General features: G+C 40.4%; 1 protein-coding gene across 1 annotated transcript in view; it reads left to right on the top strand.

Moving 5' to 3' along the window:
• Window positions 1-17,553, top strand: part of VPS35 (VPS35 retromer complex component) — a 45,239-nt gene extending 27,686 nt beyond the window's left edge. The window contains exons 9-17 of the mRNA XM_075536190.1: window positions 3,141-3,237; window positions 3,330-3,478; window positions 5,433-5,640; window positions 5,994-6,149; window positions 9,525-9,647; window positions 13,640-13,819; window positions 14,278-14,517; window positions 14,969-15,112; window positions 16,586-17,553. Of these exons, the coding sequence (XP_075392305.1) occupies window positions 3,141-3,237; window positions 3,330-3,478; window positions 5,433-5,640; window positions 5,994-6,149; window positions 9,525-9,647; window positions 13,640-13,819; window positions 14,278-14,517; window positions 14,969-15,112; window positions 16,586-16,765 (1,477 nt within the window). The 3' untranslated portion in view covers window positions 16,766-17,553. The remainder of the gene's footprint in view (window positions 1-3,140; window positions 3,238-3,329; window positions 3,479-5,432; window positions 5,641-5,993; window positions 6,150-9,524; window positions 9,648-13,639; window positions 13,820-14,277; window positions 14,518-14,968; window positions 15,113-16,585) is intronic.
• The last annotated feature ends 4,918 nt before the right edge of the window (window positions 17,554-22,471 follow it).

The raw sequence follows: 22,471 nt of genomic DNA, 5'->3' as shown, positions 1-22,471 counted from the left end.
AGGTCACATGTGGATCCTTGTACTCAGTTCCCCCTTTCCAACCCACTCACCCTCCACTCTCCCAGCATCGTCCCTCACACCCTTGGTCCTGAAGGTATCATTCACTCTGGATTCCCTGTACCTCCAACCCTCATATGCACCAGTGTACAGCCTCTGTCCTATCCAGCCCTGCAAGGTAGAATTCGGATCATGGTAGTTGGGGGGAGGAAGCATCCAGGATCCGGGGGAAAGCTGTGTTCTTCATCGATACTACCTCACACCCTAATTAACCCATCTCCTCTCCTAAACCCCTCTATGAGGGGATCTCCATTGGTCGACACTTGGGCCTTGGGTCTCCACTCTGCACTTCCCCCTTCATTTAATATGATATATATATATATACATATATATACATACATATATACATATACACATATATACACATGCATACACACACTTATATCTTTTTTTTTTTTTTGCATGATGCCTTATACCTGGTCCCTTGGGCACCTCGTGATCGCACTGGCCGGTGTGCTTCTTCCATGTGGGCTTATTTGCTTCTGAGCTAGATGGCCGCTTGTTCACCTTCAAGCCTTTAAGACCCCAGACACTATCTCTTTTGATAGCCGGGCACCATCAGCTTTCTTCACCACATTTGCTTATGCACCCATTTGTCTTCAGCGATCCTATCATGGAGGTGTGCAGTCAATGATATGATTTTTTGTTCTTTGATGCCTGGTAACTGATCCCTTTGGGACCACTCGATCACACAGGCTGGTGTGTTCTTCCATGTGGACTTTGTTGCTTCTGAGCTAGATGGCCGCTTGTTTATCTTCAAGCCTTTAAGACCCCAGTCACTATCTCTTTTGATAGCCGGGCACCATCAGCTTTCTTCACCACATTTACTTGTTCACCCACTTTGGCTCCAGCTGTTGTGTCGGGAGAGTGAGCATCATAGAGTTCCAATTTAATAAAAGAAGGTATTCATGCATTGAGGGAGTGTTTGAGTAGAGGCCCAAGGTCCTTCCGCCACCTTAATACTTGACCTATAAATATAGACACATAGATCTATTTCCCCATCCTCCTATATATATTTGCATGTACATGTCTTTGTCTAGACCTCCATGAATGCCCTTTGACTCCTAGCTCTTTCCTCCATCTCCCTTGACTTTCCTCCTGCCCTACTACCTTGCTTCATCGCCACCTGGGCTAGAGTATACCTCTTCTCTAAGCAACCTTATCCTTGATTGTTTCCCACCAGGCCTGCTACTCCCCCTTCTCTACCATTTGGGGTCCCATGTTTTTCCCTTGTCCCTGGGTTTGTTAACACCACTTCCTTACCCCCCCTACCCCCCCACCCCAAGTCCCCCCAGAACTGTCGGTCCCATTGTTTTTCCTCCAGATAGTTCATCCAGCCTGTCCTATTCAGACAGACCTGTGGAGTCACTAACATGCACGAAAACTAGACAGAGGAAAACAAAGCAACAGTATTCAACCAGACAACAAAACAACAAAAACAAACCACTGACAAAGAACAGAATAAAACAGTTCACAAGAGAAAAGCTTGTAGTTAGTTCAGGGATCGTTTGCTGGCCCTTAGGAGCGTTTTCCAGTCCAGTCTGTTGGGGCACCACGCCCTGGCCCCAAAGTCCACTTTCAGCATTCCCTGGGGACCTTGCCACTCCATTCCCTTGCTGTTCCGCTGCACTCCCCCAGTGATTTGCCTCGGTGTGGTGGGATCAGGTCCGGTGCAATTCCCACTCTGTGTCTCCGGTGCTGTCCCCTGTATCGCCCTTAGTCACTGAGGGGCGTCATGTCTCATAGTGGGGCCAGCCATGTTGTTCTCTCTGGACTGTCTGCTCTACTCAGGAACATCATCATCACGGCCTGGTGGGCCAGGCTGTGCTCCACTCTCTCCTCCTGCCCCTTCATCTGCTCCCGTGTGCTCTGATCAAATATGTCCATCTCCCAGAGCTGCAGAGTCAATGTCGTCCTTTGGAACAAATTCTTTTCAGGGGTGGACTGGTCTCTTGACAGTATGTCCAAAGTGTGTAAGATGAAGTCTCACCATTCTTGCCTCTAAGGCGCACTCGACTGTGCTTCTTCTAAGACACACAACTGTTTGTCCTTCTGGCGGTCCATGGTACTTTCAGTAGTCTTCACCAGCACCAGAATTCAGATGCATCGATCCTTTAGTCCTCCTTATGCAATGTCCAAATTTCACTTTTATCTGAAGCAACTGAAAAGTTCAGGCCCGCCTTAGTCCTCAGAGTAGCAGCCTTGCTTTTCAGTACTCTGAAGAGGTCTTGTGCAGCAGTTTTACCCAATACAACATGTCTTTTGCTTTTTTAAAAATCATTTACTGGGGGCTCTTAATTCTCATATCACAATCCATACATACATTGTGTGAAGTGCATTTGTACATATGTTGTCATCATCATTTTCAAAACATTTTCTTTCTACTTGAGCCCTTGATATCAGCTCCTTGCAACACGCCCCCTCCCCAACCCTCCTCTTTTCATCTTTGACTGCTTCTTCCATGAACATTGATTGTGGATCTAAGCAGCATAAAGTCCTTGACAACTTCCGTCTTTTCTCTGTTTTTCATGGTGTTACCTGTTGGTTCAGTTGTGAAGATTGAGTTGTAACTTATACTGAAGGTTGCAGTGCTCGATCTTAATTAGGCTTAGTTGGAAAAAAATAGTCTTTAAAATTCTATTTGTTGTTGTTAGGGACTAGTGAGTCAGTTCTTCCTTATAGTGACTCCCATGCACAACAGAACAAAACACTGCTGGGTCCTGTGCCATTCGCACAAATGTGATGTTTGAGCCATCGTTGTAGCCCCCGTGTCAGTCCAGCTGACCCCCCACTTCACAAAGCATGACATTCCTCTCCTGGAGCTGATTCCCCTGTTTACATGTTTCTGTAATGTAGGTGAAATAAGGCATCATTGGCAAAGCTGTTTTAAGTTCTAAAAATGAGCTGAGGAAATAAATGATCATGCTGTATTTGATGTCCTTTTTCAAAACTTTTTTTAATGTTCTAGGCAAAGTGTTCATGGTAAAAAAAATACAGAAAAGCATTATTTATAAAATGTCATCCATGATCCTACTAGCTCACTTGCTTGTATCTATTAGAATCAAGATTATTTTATTTTTCAGGTTAGCTTTATTTGCTCACCGTGAAGATGGGCCTGGGATCCCAGCAGATATTAAACTTTTTGATATATTTTCACAGCAAGTGGCTACAGTCATACAGGTTTGTATGGTCTTCTAAACAGAAGTCTTGCTCTGCTCGCAGATGCTTCTATCATGTTTAAAATAACTGTTACGGTTTTCTAAACATTGCAGTCTAGACAAGACATGCCTTCAGAGGATGTGGTGTCTTTACAAGTCTCTCTCATAAATCTTGCTATGAAGTGTTACCCTGATCGTGTGGACTATGTTGATAAAGTTCTGGAAACAACAGTGGAGATCTTTAATAAGCTCAATCTTGAACAGTAAGTCAACGTTAAATTTTTTTTGAGCATGTTATTGTAGCAGTTGCATTTTTCTTTCTCAGTTGTTTTTTGAAAAGTTAACATTTGCCGCCAAGAATTTGGTAGATTATCGTGCTTAGTGCTATTAGTTGGTTGTGTGTATTGATGAAGTAGTACCATTCAGAGACCATTGGCAGGCTTCACAAACTGGAGTTTCCAGTTCAGGCATGATTCGATGTATGAATAAGTTTGTGTTGAACATTTTCCATAACACAGTGATTCTCAACCTTCCTAATGCTTGACCCTTTAACACAGTCACTCATGTCGTGGTAACCTCCCCAACCATAAATTATTTTTACTACTACTTCATAACTGTAATTTTGCTGCTGTTATGAATGAGGCAACCCTTGACCCCTGTAAAAGGATCGTTGGATCCCCCAAGGGGTCGCAATCTACAGGTTGAAAACGCTGCCATAAGAAATGATTGCCTTTAAGAGATTCAATTTTGAATAGACGTATATATGTATTTAAGGCATAGAAAGCTCTGGCTTTTGTTCCATCATTGAAAATATAATATTCTATCACCTTCTTGGAACATCCTCTTGTGGCCACTGTGAGAAATTTGGATGCTGCTACCTTTTTCATAAGTAGCCTTCTAACAGTCTCTACACACCCACTGACTAAGCCAGGCCTTCGGTTTGCATTACTGATCATTTTACTTCACACCATCTTTCTCATTTTTGTCTCCCAGCTGTTTCATGAAAATTGCTTCTTTCACCTATTTTTTTGATTGGGCCACTCCCATTTGGGGGAGCTTAAAAAGAGTCCAGATTTTGGATAAGTGTGAGAGAAAACTTTAATTGATGCGTATCTATTATCTTCTCTCATCAAGTGATTGTTAAAGTAAAATTAGACAAAATAAAGAATTCAAAATCTAAACTTCTGAAGTATTCTAATATTTGGATGTTACTATCTAACATCACCATGCAGACTGCTTCTAATAGCACTGCCTTAAATCCTGCTCCTTTTTAATAACTATCCTCTCAGACAGAAGAAAATCGTTTATTTGTTTTGTTTTGTTGAATTGCTGATTTTGCTGTGTTTTTTTAATTTTTGTTTTCATCATGAACATACAGTACTTACTGGCTGTGTTAGGAATCAAACAACCACTTCAAATACTTAGACTTATTATTCAATTGGAAACTGATCTCATTTTGTATCAGTAACATATTACTGGTTAGGCAGGTTTTTTTTTTTTTTTTAATCATTGGGGGCTCGTACGACTCTTATCACAATCCACACATCCATCCATTGTGTCAAGCATATTTGTACATTTGTTGCAATCATCACTCTCAAAACATTTTCTTTCTACTTGAACCCTTGGTATCAGCTCATTTTTCCCCTCCCTCCCTGCCCCCCTCCCTCACAAACCCTTGATAATTTATAAATTATTATTATTTTGTCATGCCTTACACTGTCTTTCTCCCTTCACCCACTTTTCTGTTGTCAGTTCCCCTACGGAGGGGGTTATATGTAGATCATTGTGATCGGTTCCCCCTTTCTCCCCCACCTTCCCCTTCCCTTCCTGGTATTACAACTCTCATGGCCCTGAGGGGTTTATCTGTCCTGGATTCCCTGTGTTTCCAATTCTTATCTGTACCAGTGTACATGCTCTGGTCTAGCCAGACTTCCAAGGTAGAAGTGGGATCATGATGGGGCGGGGGTGGGAGGAAGCATTAAAGAACTAGAGGAAAGTTGTATGTTTCATCATTGCTGTACTGCACCCTGACTGACTTGTTTCCTCCCAGTAGGGAGGTGTCTTTATACTTTTGAGAAGATGGACATTGGAGGACTTTTGGATAGTGGGATTCACTGGAACCATTTCCTTCCATATGTACATTAGCATTTTCAACATTTTATTTAACATATGCTGCTTTTTTTTCCTTCACTAAAAGGTTGTTGTTTTCTTTTGTAGTATTGCTACCAGTAGTGCCGTTTCAAAGGAGCTCACCAGACTTCTGAAGATTCCTGTTGACACTTATAACAACATTTTAACGGTTTTGAAATTAAAACATTTTCACCCACTTTTTGAGTATTTTGACTATGAATCCAGAAAGAGCATGAGTTGTTATGTGGTTAGTAATGTTTTGGATTATAACACAGAAATTGTCTCTCAAGACCAGGTAAGATGATAACAACATATTTGTATAGGTAAATTGACACTGTAGTAACTATTTTCTGTGATCAGAAAAGGAGATGAGAGAGTAGGGTAGTTTAATACTTAAAAAAATAATAAAAGTAGCTAATTTATTATATAAATTAGGAAATTATAGATCTATCAAAAACCATTAATACAGTATTTATAATTCCACTAGGAAAAGAATAACATTTGGTGTTTTTTTCCTAAAATTTTGTCTGGATGTATGTGTTGATATCTGTTGTTACTATTTTGTAAGTTTATGCAGGGAAAAATACGTTTGACAGTGGCTTCATACGCTGATGGGTTAACTCCAGGGACTTATGTCCTATGTTACAGGTGGATTCGATCATGAATTTAGTATCCACATTGATTCAAGACCAACCAGATCAACCTGTGGAAGATCCTGATCCAGAAGACTTTGCTGATGAGCAGAGCCTTGTAGGCCGATTCATTCATCTTCTGCGTTCTGAGGACCCCGACCAACAGTACTTGGTATGAATTAACTCTTAATATATAACCGTTCATCAGCTACTAGTGAAGGTTCCCAAAGAAGTGTGGTAAGTGATCTAGTGCAACTTGTGGTCTTGGAAGGCTTTAAAATAATTCTAACCAAATAAAAGATTGCTCAAGTGGTATCCATGGGTTTTCAGTCTTTAGAAATATGTAATTGTAAATAATTGAGAAGTCAGTGCTTTAGAGCAGGGGTCCTCAAGCTGTTTAAACGGGGCCAGTTCACTGCCCCTCAGACCGTTGGAGGGCCGGACTATAGTTTAAAAATAAACCATGAACAAATTCCTATGCACACTGCACATAGCTTTTTTTGAAGTAAAAAACCAAATGGGGCAAACACACCCGGCGGGCCGGGTAAATGTCCTTGGCGGGCTGCATGTGGCCCGCGGGCCGTGGTTTGAGGACTCCTGCTTCAGTGGTTTTTGAAAACTAATGGGTCTTCCAGAAAAATGTGTCTCCCTGTAGTGGAGTGACTCATATTTGGCCCATATTCATTTTTTCCTGAACTTTATATTAGAACTATTGGTGATATAGCATAATAAACTTTATCAAAGGCACGTATATTTAATTGAATTCTGTTTGTGAAGTTTTCAAATATATGCTTGCCACATTGAAAATGTATTCAAAAGACTAAAATTCAAATTGCCTTTTTCTTAACCTTTTTTTCCTGACAAAGACTAATTGGATGAGGTTTTCCTTCCTTTAGCGTTGTTGTTCAGTGCCATGGAGTCGGTTGCAACTCCTGTGAGCCCTATGCACAGCAGCAGGAAACACCACCGCCCATTGTGAGATCGAGTAGGCCTCCTAGTGCTGATTCTAGATAGTTGACTTCAATGAAGGGTAAAGTGGGTGACTGCTTAATTATTGTTCTGGTCCCCGGTTTGACCACTGTTGGCTATCTGAAGCCGCTGTCATGAGCACTTTGCTTTGAGGCTGCGATCTGCCTTTCTTTGTAACAGTCCCCACATGCAGTCCTGCATTATCTGTGTGGTAAAGTTAGAGGTGACCTCTCTCGTGGGTGATAGTCTTTCTGTTGGCTTCATGACGGCCATTCTGAGCGCTGTGATGTCATGTACTCTGTATGACCCGTACATAGTGACTTGCTGATTGTTCAGCTCTTTTTAACCGATTCCTCTTTTTGTACACGCACGCATATATGTTTATACACATTTTCATATTAACTAGATAGTCGTGTATTTTCTTTTTCTATTGTGCAACAAGTGCAGTAGTTTGAAAATACCTTCCACTTGTGGCCAGTACGCCCATGTGCAGAGAGACCTTGCTTCATTACATCTGACTTCCCTGAGAGAGAATGCATTCTGAGGTCTCATCTCTTTACCTGGATTAGAAGAATTTACCAAGAATTCATAAAACCTGAATATGTCACACATAAAGAGCAAGTGAAAAAGTATTGCTACTAGAGTTCCAGTTCATATGTACTTGAGTTTATTCCAAACAAACATGTATCTGTGATGAGTGGATGGCTGTACATAAGTTCTTTCAGTCATGCAATGTCTTGGTCTTGTTGGGGTGCCTTCAAAATATATTCAATAAAAAGAGTGTCTTCTGAGGGGATCTCCTGGACCAGTGACATTCAGGACAGAGAGGTCAGCTCAGAAGGCCGTTGTGACTTTGTGTGGGGAACTCTTAAGAAGTAACCTTCATAGATTTTTGTCTAAGGACATAAGGCAAAATGGGCCTACCAAAAAGAAATGTTAAGAAAATTGAAAACTACGTGGTGGGAAGAAGTCCAGGAAGGTTTTGCTAAGCAAATTTTTTCATCACACATAACACTTGCTTATTTTTTAAGGGTAGTTAGGGCTGTATTCTGAGAATGTCATTGAGAAATCTTACTCATCCGCCCTATAACCCTGATCTTAACCTTTCAGACTTTTTTGTTCCCCAAACTCCAAGGACATTTCAAAGCAACATGAGTTTGAATCCCACAAGGTTAATAAAGCTGCCATTTGATGTAGACTGTACAATCTCTGGGCAAGGGTTAGAGAAATGGAAGGATTCCTTCAGAATTGTCTACTAGACATCAATAGAGGACAGATTGAGAAATAGTAGCTTTAAAGACTATACTTTCAGGGATCATTTCTATAGTGAGAGAAATAGTAGCTTTACATTTTGGAGATTTTGCTAGTAAAGGGTTCTGTGATTTTAGCAGTACTTTTGTCTTCTCTGTACTTTTCATGAACTCTGTGATTTTCTTACAATTTTGGGGTTTTTTTTTGAGACAAGCAGGCATTTAGGTTTATGAAGTCTCTAGATTTATTGGCATTTCCTGTGATTTAAATGGTTTTAAGTTTAGGATTTTCTTTTTAATTAGAAGGGATGATATGCTAACAATATTCATATTTATATCATAATGAAAATCAAACTCAGGGGTATAACAGAAACATGGGCAAAAGGAGGCAGTGGATGGTGTAAGATATGAAAATAATTTATAATTTATCAGGGGTCCATGAAGGTGGGTGGCTGGGGGAGGGAGGGAAAAAAGAGGAGCTAATACCAAGGGGTCAAAGAAGAAAGAAAATGTTTTAAAAATGATGATGGCAACATAAGTACAAATGTGTTTGATACAATTGATATATGGATTGTTCTAAGAGCTGTAAGAGCACCAATAAAATGATTTATTAGTGAAAAAATATATTTTTTAAAAAGAATCAAATTCACTGCCATTGATTCATTTCTGACTCATGGCGACCCTGTCGGACAGTGTAGAACTACACCTGTGGGTTTTGGATCATAATAATAACCAAGATTTCCTGCATACATGCCTTGTGCCAGGTGCTGGTAACACTTCAGTGTGTTTGTATTTTGCCATCCCAACAACCCTGCATGAACACCCAGTATTCACTGACTGCGTTAGGAACCAAATAACCACTCCAAGTACTCAGACTTATTTTTCACTTGGACACTGTTAGATCTTTTTGTGTCTTCAGTCATAGAGAACTGTCAGGTGGGCGTCATTATCTATCCTTTTGGATAAAGTGAAGTCTGGAAGGGCTCTCCTTGCTGCTAAGCGTTCTGGCCCCCTACCTTTTCCAAACGGATAGCTGTTTTTCAGGTTGGCCGATACTGTCCATAGTCTTTGCCAGCACCATAATTCAAACGTATCGATTCTTCTTCAGTTGTCCTTGTCCAGTGTCCAACTTTCACATGATTGAAAATAACCATGCCGTGAAGTCAGGTGCACCTTAGTCCTTAAAGTAACTGCCTTGCTGTTCAACACCTTTTTGTGTGTGTGCAGCAGATTCATCCAATGCAATAGTGAAGATTAGAGCATTTCATTTAATTTTGTAAATGATTAATCATAGCATGGAAAACATTTTTTCTTTTTTTAATGGGCAGATTTTGAACACAGCACGAAAACATTTTGGAGCTGGTGGAAATCAACGGATTCGCTTCACACTGCCACCTTTGGTATTTGCAGCTTACCAGCTGGCTTTTCGCTACAAAGAGAATTCTAAAGTGGTAAGTTTACTTTTAAATGTCAGTACTTTCCCCCTATCTTCCCTGCCTTTGTTTTTATTTTTAATTCTTTAAAAATATTTTTATTGGCACCTAATCCACATTATCATCATTTGTCTTATCAAGAGAATTGTACACTCATCACCACAATCAATTTTTGAACATTCCAAGGTTAAATCGCCTTAAAATTAGTTGTGTAATCACAATCAGTTCTAATGTTACCCTCCTTCTCCCCACACCCATCCACTGTAATTGTTTACTCCCGAAATCCCCTCACCCTCCCTATCGCCCCCCTCCCACCCCTGCATCCCCTATAAACTCTTGCATCAGTAATTATCTCTCTGCATCCACCCCTTCTGTGCTTCACAAACTGGGAAACCCCACAGAAACAAAAAGCAAAAGTGAAATAAACTGGTAAGGGTAAAATAATAACGATATAAATATAAAAATATAAATAATGAGTAAGAAAGAAAAGACAACCATCAATATTTAAAGAGTCAGGGAATAAATTTTTATCATGGAACAAGTAAGAGATACTTGTACTTAGAACAAAGTCAGATTGGGTCTCTACTGGCCAAATACGGAGTTGGATCCAACATAATCACATTTACAGTGGTCTCTGCCTGGTTGTAAGGCTGTTTGAGACACATGCCTGTGGCCAGAGGGGGTCTGCCAGCAGCCTAATCTGACTGGACACTCTGCAGATGGTTTGGGGCTCCCACTGTCCTCCATAGCCTTCTACCAACTGGGTTTTCACAATTTTAACTCTGATACTATTCCCTTTGCCATATTTTATTTTTGTAATTGTCATCTTTGGATCACACAGCTGGTGTGCTTCTTCTATGTAGACTTAGTTGACTCCTCACTTAGAAGGCTGCTTGTTTGAATATAAGCCTTTAAGACCCCAGTACTATTTTGATTGATAGCCAGTACTAGCTACTTTCCTCCCCATACTTTCTTTATCTTCAGTGATCCTTTCATGAAAGTGAATATTGAGCAGGGCCATGTTATCAGAACTGTTTTTGGACTGGGGCTAGAGTTAAGTGGGAGCCCACATGCCTTTGTTTTTATTATGGAAAACTTCAAACATGTACAAAATTTTATGTGCTCAATGAAATTTCCAGTTTCCATAACCATCATCCTAATGTAGCGATTCCTAACGATGATAGAGAAAATGTTGAAGTTGTCCAAGATTGCATTTTACTTAGATCTGCAGTCAATGATCATGGAAGCAGCAGCCAAGAAATCAAATGACATGAATATTTGAAGCATTCATTCTGAAGTGATATAAGAATCTCACGTAGACATTACAAGTTCATAGCAGAGAAGACCTAATTAAAGTTAGCTTTGCCTAACAATAGGGTCCAGAATTTCATAATCCTCTCTCCTCTCAAAGCATGTAATTGAGTAATTTCATGAGATGTGTGTGTTTTTTTATGGGTTTATTTTACAAATAAAAGTATGTCATGTCTTCGGAGGTGTAGTTTTGAAGAATGTACCTTAATTTGTGTGTGAAAGCTTGGCTCATCTGGTTTATCTAACTCAGTACATTTCATTTTCTGCTAGCATTTTCTACATTTCATTGCCCTACTAGCATGACATAACTGCTTTTGACTAATTTTTATTAGGCCAGCCTCTCCTTCACTTTGGTTTCCAGCATTTCGTTGGTATATATTTGTTACTCTTAATAGTAATAGCAGCTAGCATACTTAATATATATCATGCCCTATGTATTTGGATGACTCTGATTAATCCTTGTAGTAAGACTATGACTGTTGATCTCTTTTAACAGATTATGATATGTTGATTGCTTTAACAAGAAAAAATATGAATAGCCAAATATAGGAATAGTACTTTTAACTCTACTAGTCATAGTCGCCATCGACTCCATGGGAGTGAGAGAGTCATCACTACAATTAATCTTTTAAAAAAATCAGATTGATTAAGAGAAAAGAAAATAAAGCTCAGCATTACCAAAGGTATGAGAATTTATTCTCAGCTATTAGTAGTGGGAATTTGAATGACAACAGTCTGTGTGGAAGACTGGCCATGTGTTACCTTACCCACATGCCATGGAGTTGATTTCGACTCATAGCCACCCCATAGGACAGAGTAGAACTGCTCTATAAGGCTTCTGAGTCTGCAAATCTTTATGGAAGCAGACTGTCTTTTTTAAATCGTTTTATTGGAGGCTCATACAACTCTTACCACAATCCGTACATACATCAATTGTGTGAAGCACATTTGTACATTCATTACCCTCATCATTCTCAAAACATTTGCTATCCATTTAAACCCCTGGCATCAGCTCCTATTTTTCCCCCCTCTCTCCCCACTGTCCCCTCCCTCATGAACCCTTGATAAATTATAAATTATTATTTTGTCATATCTTGCCCTGTCCAACATCTCCCTTCACCCACTTTTCTGTTGTCCATCCCCCAGGGAGGAGGTTATATGTAGACCCCTGTAATTAATTGGTTCCCCCTTTCCACCCAACCCTCCCTCCACCCTTCTGGTATCACCACTCTCACCACTGGTCCTGAGGGATTTATCTGTCCTGGATTCCTGTGTTTCCAGTTCCAGTCTGTACCAGTGTACTTCCTCTGGTCTAGTCAAGCCATATTTGTAAAGTAGAATTCGGATCATGGTAGTGGGGGGTGGGGGAAAGCATTTAGGAACTAGAGGAAAGTTGTATGTTTCATCATTGTTACCTTGCACCTTGACTGGCTCTTCTCCCCACAACCCTTCTGTAAGGTGATGTCCACTTGCCTACAGATGGGCTTTGGGTCCCCATTCTGCACTCCCCTTTATTCACAATGATTTGATTTTTTGTTCTTTGATGCCTGATACCTGATCCCTTCGACACCTTGTGATCGTATAGACTGGTGTGTGTCTTCCACGTGGCTTTGTTGCTTCTGAGCTAGATGGACGCTTGTTTACTTTCAAGCCTTTAAGACCCCAAACACTATATCTTTTGATAGCCAGTCTCCATCAGCTTTCTTCACCTCATTTGCTTAAGCACCTGCTTTGTCTTCAGCAATTGTGTCGGGAAGGTGAGCATCATGGAATGCCAGTTTAATAGAACAAAGTATTCTTGCATTGAGGGAGTACTTGAGTGGAGGCCCAATGTCCATCTGCTACCTTAATACTAAACCTATAAATATATGCACATAGATCTATTTCCCTATCCTTATATATAAATATATTTACATATGTGCATGCCTTTATTTAGACCTCTATAAATACCCTTGGAAGCAGACTGTCTCTATCTTTCTCCCTCAGAGTGCCTGGTGGTTCAAACTGCTGACCTTCTAATTAGCACTCTCATGCTTAACACCACACCACTAAATCAAAACCCAAACCTGGTGCTTTCAAGTCAATTCCAATGCCAAGTGGCCCTGTGTAGGGTTTCAGAGACTGTTAATCTTTATAAGAGTAGATAACTTTATCATCTCAGATTGTTTGAACTGACATTATAGTTAACAGTCCATTGCTTACCTGACAACACCAATAGGGCTCCTTAAAAGAGCCAACAATTTCACTTCTATGACTCTATACTAAGGAAACCACTTAGGAAGATCCCAGTGACATTAAAATATATGTTTATATTTGCACAAGAAAAAAGAAAAGATGTGTACATCAGGGAGTTCTCAGTGATTATCACCTATTAATTATGGGTGTTAATTATGTCTGTTTTAATTTTAAAATTCTTTTCTGTGTTTTCTCTAATTTGAGAATGTGTAACTCTTCTGATCAGGGGAAAACAAACACCAAATATATTTTTTAAATGGCAAAACCAGTAACCTCCCGTGGATGTTTTGAGAACACATACTGTTTGTTTTACTTTGTGTTTCATAAACAAGGCAGAGAAGGAAGATGACAGCAAAACTGTGTGCTCGGCTTTGCCATGTTCACTTCTTATTCTAATGGATATTTTAAATAAAATAGATGTTCTTGAACTTAAGGTAATTTAAAATCTTTCTTTTTTGTTTTAGGATGACAAATGGGAAAAGAAATGCCAGAAGATTTTCTCCTTTGCTCACCAGACTATCAGCGCCTTGATCAAAGCAGAACTGGCAGAACTGCCCTTAAGGCTTTTTCTTCAGGGGGCCCTAGCTGCTGGAGAAATTGGTTTTGAAAATCATGAAACAGTAGCATATGAGTTTATGTCCCAGGTGCTGATCTATTCTTCCCTTTTTGGTGTGATTTAATTTTTTTATTGTCCACTTGAGTTGCTTTTCTGTAGTTTCCATGACAGTGCATATGGGTAAACTCTTTACCAGCTTGGAACCTCTTTACACTATAGTCATATTGACTGATGTAGAGTAGCAGAATTCAACAGATGTTAGTGTTCATGAAATCTTAGATTTCCAAGTGTGTCATGAAAGAGATATTTCATGGGGAAAAGTTACTTTGTGAATTTGGTTTGGGAGCTCTGGGTTAAAGTTAAGTGGGTTTCTTCGCTATACAACTTACTTGTCTGGAAATGTACTGTTATAAGCCATAGCTTATGCCTCCCCAAGAGAAAGGAGAGCATGCAGACTGTCTCACAGTAGGGCCGCGGGGCATGCATTTTAGATGGTGCTGAGTGAATGGCGATACCCTGAAGTCCATTTTACTGTGTACCCACCAGGCCTTTTCTCTCTACGAAGACGAAATCAGTGATTCCAAAGCACAGCTAGCTGCCATTACCTTGATCATTGGCACGTTTGAGAGGATGAAGTGCTTCAGTGAAGAGAATCATGAACCCTTGAGGACTCAGTGCGCCCTTGCAGCATCCAAACTTCTGAAGAAACCTGACCAGGGCCGGGCTGTGAGCACGTGTGCACATCTCTTCTGGTCTGGCAGGAACACAGACAAAAATGGGGAGGAGGTAAAGAGACAGGTCATTCTTGGCTCTGTGACAGATGACCATTAACAGGGACTAGCTGCCTTTGCCGGTGCCCAGGTTGGGATGATTCAGAGTGCCTGGGAATCACACACACACACGCACGCACACACACGCATGCACACACACACACACCACCACCACCCCCCGCCAAGTTCTTTGTTTTGTTAATTGAAGTGGACAGTAATATATTGAGAGTATCATCCTGTGGTGAACCCTCCGCTTTGAGGCTATTATAACATCCAGTTTATGTCATAAGCAAGCTGATACTGCTAGCCTTTGTTTAAAAATATAGTTATACACTTAAAAAATGCAAAGGATTTGAAATGATGAATGAAGCACTATAACATTGTATTTATTTCTTTGTGTGAGAACAGGACATTTGTGAATTATTCATCATTGCATTATTTCCCCTCCCCCACATTTCTAATTGTAGCTTCATGGAGGGAAGAGAGTAATGGAATGCCTAAAAAAAGCGCTAAAAATAGCAAATCAATGCATGGACCCTTCTCTACAAGTGCAGCTTTTTATAGAAATTCTGAACAGATACATCTATTTTTATGAAAAGGAAAATGATGCGGTAAGTTACTGCTTTTAGAGCATTAGTGGACCAATGATAAAGTGTTAGTTCAGAGAACAGGAAAGTGGGCGATGGGTTTCAACCCTGAATCTAAAGTCTGTTCTTTTGTTCTTAGACTATTTAGTTTTTCACTTTGCTGGCTTCCTTCTCCAAATCATCTCGCTGTCAGATGTGTGAGTGGGAGTCTAGGGAACTTTTATGGGGAGGGAATGGTTACATGCCTACTGGCTAACTAGAAAGAAGGATGGCAGCTTGAGTCCACCCAGAGGTGCCTTAGAAGAAAGGCTTGACGGTCTTCTCTGAAAAAAGTCAGTCAATAAAAAACTAGAGACCACAATTCTTTGCTATCAGAATATACTGCGTTGGGAGTTATCAATGATGTGGACTACTTTCTTTTAAATATTTTGGCTGAACGTTCAGAGTCCATCAGTTTTCCATTACTCAACATACACATTTTGTTTTGTAACTTTAGTAGCCCTTCTTTGAGAGCTTTGTTTTGGGACAAATGCTGCCCTCTGGTCTTGCGTTGTTATTGCTTTGAGCAGTGCATTCCTAACAAGTGTTTTCACTGCTCATTGTATAGGCCTGTCTGTTGTTTGATTGCAAAATGATCCCTGGGGTGGCTTCTGACCCATGTCTACCTGATAGGACAGAGTAGATCTGTGCTCTGTAGGATTTCCAAGCCTGTAAATCTTTGTGCAATAAGACTGCCTCATGCCACAGGTGGCCAGTGGTTGGAAGCCCCAACCTTTCAGTCAACAGCCCAACACAATGCACTGCTCCATCAGGGTTCCCTTCTGCTGATTAGTTGTGACCAAAGACAAGAACATTCACGAAGAAAATTCACATTTCTTATGATGTCATAGAAACTCGCCACTGCCTGTTTGAAAAACAGAGAATACATTTTAAATGCCATTAGTGGGCTGATTTGCTATTGTGGTCAAGTTTAAAATAATTTCTTAGTACATTATCTTCTACCACTGTGATGTTAGTCAAGAATTATAGGTTAAATAAGTTTGTGCTTTTGTTCTTTTACTAGCTTATGTTTGAATTATTTCGTTAAGATTATGGAAAAATGGGATTAAAGATAATGGGATTTTTTTTCACGGACTTTTTGAAGCCCCACTCACGCTGGTGCGTGTACATGTATTTGGCTAGGTTTTTACTGGGAGCTCTGACGGCACTGCCAGGTAAGCATTGACTGCTAATTGTGACCAGCTGCTCCGTGGGAGAAAACTGGGGCCGTTCTGTCCTGTAAAGATTCGCAACCTCAGAAACCCTGTAGAGGGTTGCTCTGAGTTGAAATTGATTCGCTCACACTTGGTTTGGGTTTGTGTTGATAGTTTCTCATTTCTCTTTTCTCATGGTGTCTGTGGAAACTGATGAAAGTAACACAAGCTCCACAAAAGTTTTTATTAAATTCCTTTTTTGTAGTACCTGCTTGATCATGAAATTGTACATACTCTTTTGTAGGTGACAATTCAAGTTTTGAATCAGCTAATCCAGAAGATTCGAGAAGACCTCCCAAATCTTGAATCCAGTGAAGAAACAGAACAGATTAACAAACATTTCCATAACACTCTGGAGCATTTGCGTTTGAGGCGGGAATCACCAGAATCTGAGGGGCCAATCTATGAAGGTCTTGTCCTCTAAACAGGAAGCAGTCTCACACACTCCTTTCCATTTACATCCAGTGAGGGTTTCGTTATACTAGTTTCCTGTCCATAGATTGTGCCTTTCAGAAATGCTGAGGTAGGTTCCCTTGCTTACCTGTCACGTGGTTTACCCAGCACCTCCAGACTCTCACCTGCAGGACCTTAATAAAGTTTATTCACTTCATAAGTGTTCAGGTCTGTCTGACCACACTGAGTAGCATGACTCGTCTGCTATTTAAAATCCCCGTGATTTGTAAAAACAAAGAGAAAACATCCATTTATCTCAGCCACTCACGAAGCTTTCCTTTTTTCCTGCTGTGTTTGTTGCCCTTATTGTTGACTGTGTAATTTTTTTCCATTACTGGGAGTACTAACCCCAAAGTGTCTGTCTCTATGTTCTCTAGTCCACCTTGAGATTAATTTAGAAGAAAGGAATACTGTATGTGGAATTCACCCTGGACTTTTCTCTAAATTCAAAATGAGGCCATGTATAATATTTTCTTCAAAAGTAGAATATATTAATGCATGTTTGAGACTTTTAAAGCACCATGGTCAAAACCTGAAGATATATTTTGCATATTTGGATGCAGTCATCCATTAAGAACCTATGTTGTCTCCTGGGCATATTTATCAAAATAATTTTGATCTAAATAGTAGACAGTAGAAAATTTGTGATCTATATAATTTATGTAAACTTTCATTATTGTAAATGTAGGGGGAAATGCATCACACAGTTATCATGATTTTTTTTCCACCAGTGAAACAATAAAGTCGCTATTAACAGTTCTGGATAATTTGCTTCTTCTGCACTATTAGGGTTCATAAAAAGAATAGTTGAATGCCTGTGGAGTTTAGTAGACATTTCCATGTGTTCACGGAGCTCACAAGTTCAACTCTAGTTTTAAGATCACGTTAAGCGATGTCCCGTCTCCTCCTTTAGTCAGTTGTGCACATTTGCTTTCTTCAGCCTTATGCTACTTTTTGTAAGCATGCCTAGTCCTCAGTCACACCTGAAGGCTCAGCACCTGGATTAGTATTCTGTTGTATATCAAATTTGTTTCTTAAAAAAAAGGTTTATCTCAACAGTTTTTGTGGGTCCGGAGTTTGGGAGTAATTTAGTGTGTGCATTTATCTGTGAGTTTCTCAAGCGGTTGCAACATGGGACCAGAGTCATCTGAAGTTTTGTTGGTGCTGGAGGATCTACTTTCATACTTACTTGGCTGTTAGCTGGAGGCCTCATTTCCTCTTGTGACCTCTGAAGGGCAAGACTGTGTTTTCACAACATAGCAGCTCGCTTCCCCAGAATGAGTGATCCAAGAGAGCATGGAAGCCAAAATTACTTGCTTAAGACCTACCCATGGAAGTGATGCAATGTTGTTTGTGCCTTCTTCTATTAGAGAGAGTTACAACATCCAGCCCACACTTAGGGGGAATTGAACTGTACTTGAATGGAGTAATACCATTTCTTCACACCTCACCATCTGTTTTCCCAATGAAACATCTAACACTTGGTACGTTTTACAAGAACGAGTGTTTCCAGTTTTTTAGAGTAGTAGTTGTTAATGTGCCAGGTTGTTCTTTAACTGGGTGTCCGACAGAACAAAACACTGCCCCAACCTCATAGTCCTTGCCATGTTTGAGCTTATTATTTCAGCCGCAGTGTCACCCTGTCACATTGAGGATCTTTCTCTCTTTTTGCTGACCCTAACTTTAGCAAGCTTAATGCCCTCCAAGGATGGCCTTGTCTGATAACAGGTTCAAAATACAGGAGGCAGTCTCACCAACCAAGGAGCATTCTGGTTATACTTCCAAGACAGATTTGTTGGCTCTTCTGGCAGCCCATGGTATATTCAGTATTCTACATCATAATTTAAAGGCAACAGTTCTTCAGTCTTCCTTATTCATTGTCTTTCATACTTAGGAGGTGATGCAAAATAGCATGCCGTGGGTCAGACATGTTAGTAAGTGAAGGTGACCACAAGGTAGGGGTGGTGCTCTTTAACACTTTAAAGAAGGTTTCCTCTACTGTACTTCATATGATTTCTTGTTCGCTGCTGCCACGGGCAGTAATTGTGGGTCCAAGTAAAATCATACCCTTGGCAGCTTTTCTCTGTTTTCATGACATTCCTTATGGGTCCACTTGGGGGAGTTTATGTTGAAGTATATGTGTGTGTGTGAGTGTGTGTATTCTTCATTAGTAAGTGCTTCAAATCCTCTTCAATTTCAAGAAGCAAAGTTGTATCTGTATATGACACCAAGTTCTTCTTGTAACCCAGCTTCTCATTATTTGTTCAGCGTATATTTGAATTAGTATGGCAAAAGGATAGAACCCTAACCCTCATCTTCCCTGATTTTAAACCATGCAGTAGTATCCTCCTCTTCTGCTCAAAGTTTCAGATGTAGTACCATTAAATATATCAAGTATGCCAAACTTGTTACACCGTTTCAACCAACAGCCCTTTTCTGTTCTTAGTGTTAGTTTGCCAGGTGAGCCTGATTATAGTTTAGAGGTTTTAAAAAAGACGGGGAACCAGCATCAGACCTCTTCTGTTTTCACAAGGGGGAAGGAGGACCAAACAACATCAGCCCAAGCCAATTCCTGTGAAGCAGAGGCCATATATGCCTCTGTTCTCTAACCTTCTTAACTCATTTGGCACCAGTCATCCCTTCTACAGCATTCTCCAGTCCTCGGTTGAATCGGATAGTTCGAATCCACATAGATTTCAAACAGTACTCATGATTATGGGTTTTTTAGAGAAATTAACAGGTTACAATTCAGAATCAAGAATATTCAGGAAATAACTCTTTGGTCAGGGTAGCTTCTTAACTGTGTTCACAGGCATATCTCTCTGGTCTTTGGCCCTGAGACCCCTTATCTGGCATTTTTAGAAAGCCCTCTTAGTGTTGCTGATAAATGCCCACTTTGACCTCCCCCTCAACAAGCAAGTCTCCCGCCCAAAGGCACTAAGCTCTACTTAATCTGTGGGCCCATCACTCTGGTCTTATACTCTGGGTCTATTGGTACCACTCTGCCTTCTCTGGTGTGACAACTTTCTCATTCTGGATCAAGAAGTTCAATGTACAAGGGTCTTGAGATCTAAATGTCTCCATTCTTGACTCTTCTTTCTTGATGGTAGTGAAATCCCACATTCCTACTTCTGAGGTAGCTCATTTTATACTCCAAAATGCAAAGTTGACAATCCCCCTGTTAAGATTCTAAGGTTTTAAAGCCCCATATGAATATATAATACTATATCAGCACCATCTCCCACCTTCTTACCAGATCCAGCAGGAAAGGGGGAAATGCCCACCCAGTTAAATAACTCACTGCACCCCTGTGGCTCACACATCCATTTTATTCATAGTTTTTTGCAATACACTTGAAAAAAGATGTTGCAACAAGAATTCTCAAGTTTGTGTTCAGGAGGAGAGTGGTCAGGGTAAGATATGTCCACATGGGATGTCATGGGATTGATAGGAAGAGACCAAGTTTAAGGAGAAAAAAATCTCTGCTAATAATCATAACTTAAGATTTGTATTAAAAATTGTGCACCTACCAAACACAATTCAGCACTGAATGTAAAGGAAACCAAGATATGGTCCATAGCTTAAAGCAATGGTCTCACCTTCCTAATGCCGTGACTCCCAATCATAAAATTGCTACTACTTAACTGCATAATTTTCCTACTGCTGTGAATCAGGCAACCCCTGTCAAAGGGTGGACCGACCCCCAAAGGTCACGACCCACAGGTTAAGAACTGCTGCCTTCAAGGATTTTTATCTGAATCTCAATAGTTCCAGAGTATTATATAGTGGACCTAGAAGAGGGCCTTTGGGGAATTGGCATGAGGAACAACCTGGATCTTATGAACTCTCATGGGACACAGAGCTTATTGGCTGTTTAATTTGGGTGAGGCTAATGTCAGGCCTTAGACTTCATGTTCAACATATATCACTCAGTAGTCAGACTCAGATATACAAAAAAATAAGCATTTAGGAACTTTGATATCAATTTGGCAATAATGCTTTGTTGAATGTATAAAAGATTTGAACTTGTGTTTTTATATCTGTTTTTCTACCCACTCTGGTCATTTTGTACAGTGAAACCTAGAATAGCCAGCACTTTACAGGACTGCCTTGCTTTTCTGCACTTGCCAGGGTGCAGTCTTAACCACTTTCCCATTGCTCTCAATTAGTGGAAAATATTTCCTGCCCTCCTCCTTCTGACGGTATTTCAGCTCTGACAGGTTTTACTGTATTTTACCAAAAATCTTTAAGCAATTGGGGCTAGGTGCTTCACAGATGGATAGAAACACTGGCTCAGAAAGGGCTGACTTTGTGCCACATGGCAGTGACTCCAATGGTATCCTCAGTGGGCAGGACACGCCTTGACAGATCGCCCTCATTCACCGAGATGCCTGCTGTGGTAGTATATCCCGCCCTCCCTGGATCTTCACCGAAGAAATCAGTAACTGCTTCCAGCAGGTCCACAAGCCATCTGGCTTGGTTAATGGATAAGGGAACCTGTCCATGAAGGACTCTGGTTAGGTATAGACTGATGCTGTATCCATCAGTGCAAGTAAAAGGGGGGTGCTTCACTTGTGCAGGCATTGTATTTTGAAGGGAAATAATGAACAGTTATTGTACAGGTCATGTGTCTCCTAAGAGCCATCGAGAAATACGACAGACACAAGGAATACATGCAATCCAGAAAGACACAGGATTTGAATGGACAAGTCTGTTAAGCATTGGACTACTAACCACAAGGTCAGTGCCTCAAGCCCACCAGCAGCGCCTTGAGAGAAAATTGAGGCCATTTACTCCCATAAAGACGGGGTTGGGTGAGTCTTACATTATACTTAGGATTATACTTGTTCTCTCATTTTAAGAATCTAAGGGAATGTGTTCACAATAGAATTGAAAGGATTTCTCAGCAGGATTGATGTCAACGATGGGAATTCCAGACCACATATTGTGAGTGCAAGGTGCCGGAGGAGGAGCTCTGTGTGTAATAGAATGAAACATTGCTTGGTTCTGTGTCATCTTCACAATTGTTATATTTTAGCTCATTGTTGCAGCTGCTAGATTAGTCCATCTTGTTGAGGGTCTTCGACTATTTTGCTGACCCTCAACCAATGTAACCTTGATGCGGTGTGTTGGTTACCATTTGGGCTGCTAACCTCAAGGTTGGCACTTCGAAACTATTGGCAGTTCTGTAGGAGAAAGATAGGGCTTTCTATGCCCATCAGCAGTTACAGCCTCAGAAACTCACAGGAGCAGTTCTACTCTGTCCTACAGGGTCGCTATGAACCGGCCTTAAATTGATGGCAGTGAGGTGGTTCTTATTGGTTTTTGTTTTCCCTACTTTACATACAAACATTTCCGTCTCCAGGGTCTGATCCCAAAGTATATGAGATGAAGTCTTGCCATCCAAGAAGCATTCTTGCTGTACTTCTTCAAATAATTTTTCCCCCTTTATGGTCATAGTATGTATTCAATATTCTTCATCAACACTAATTCAAATGCATCTATTTTTCTCTGCTTTTCTTTATTCACTTAGCCATACAGTTTTCAGTGGCTAATTTTTCAGAAGTAGTTTGCTGTTTTTTTCTTTCTAGTCCATCTCAATCTGGAAACACTACTGAAGCTTGCCCACCAAGGTAACCCTGCTGGTATTTGAAATACTGGTGTAATGGTTTATAGC

Source organism: Tenrec ecaudatus, chromosome 18, assembly GCF_050624435.1.
Source record: "Tenrec ecaudatus isolate mTenEca1 chromosome 18, mTenEca1.hap1, whole genome shotgun sequence".
NCBI classification, from domain to species: domain Eukaryota; kingdom Metazoa; phylum Chordata; class Mammalia; order Afrosoricida; family Tenrecidae; genus Tenrec; species Tenrec ecaudatus.
The sequence above is the reverse complement of the archived record's forward strand: the minus strand, read 5'-3'. Positions and strand labels throughout refer to the sequence as shown.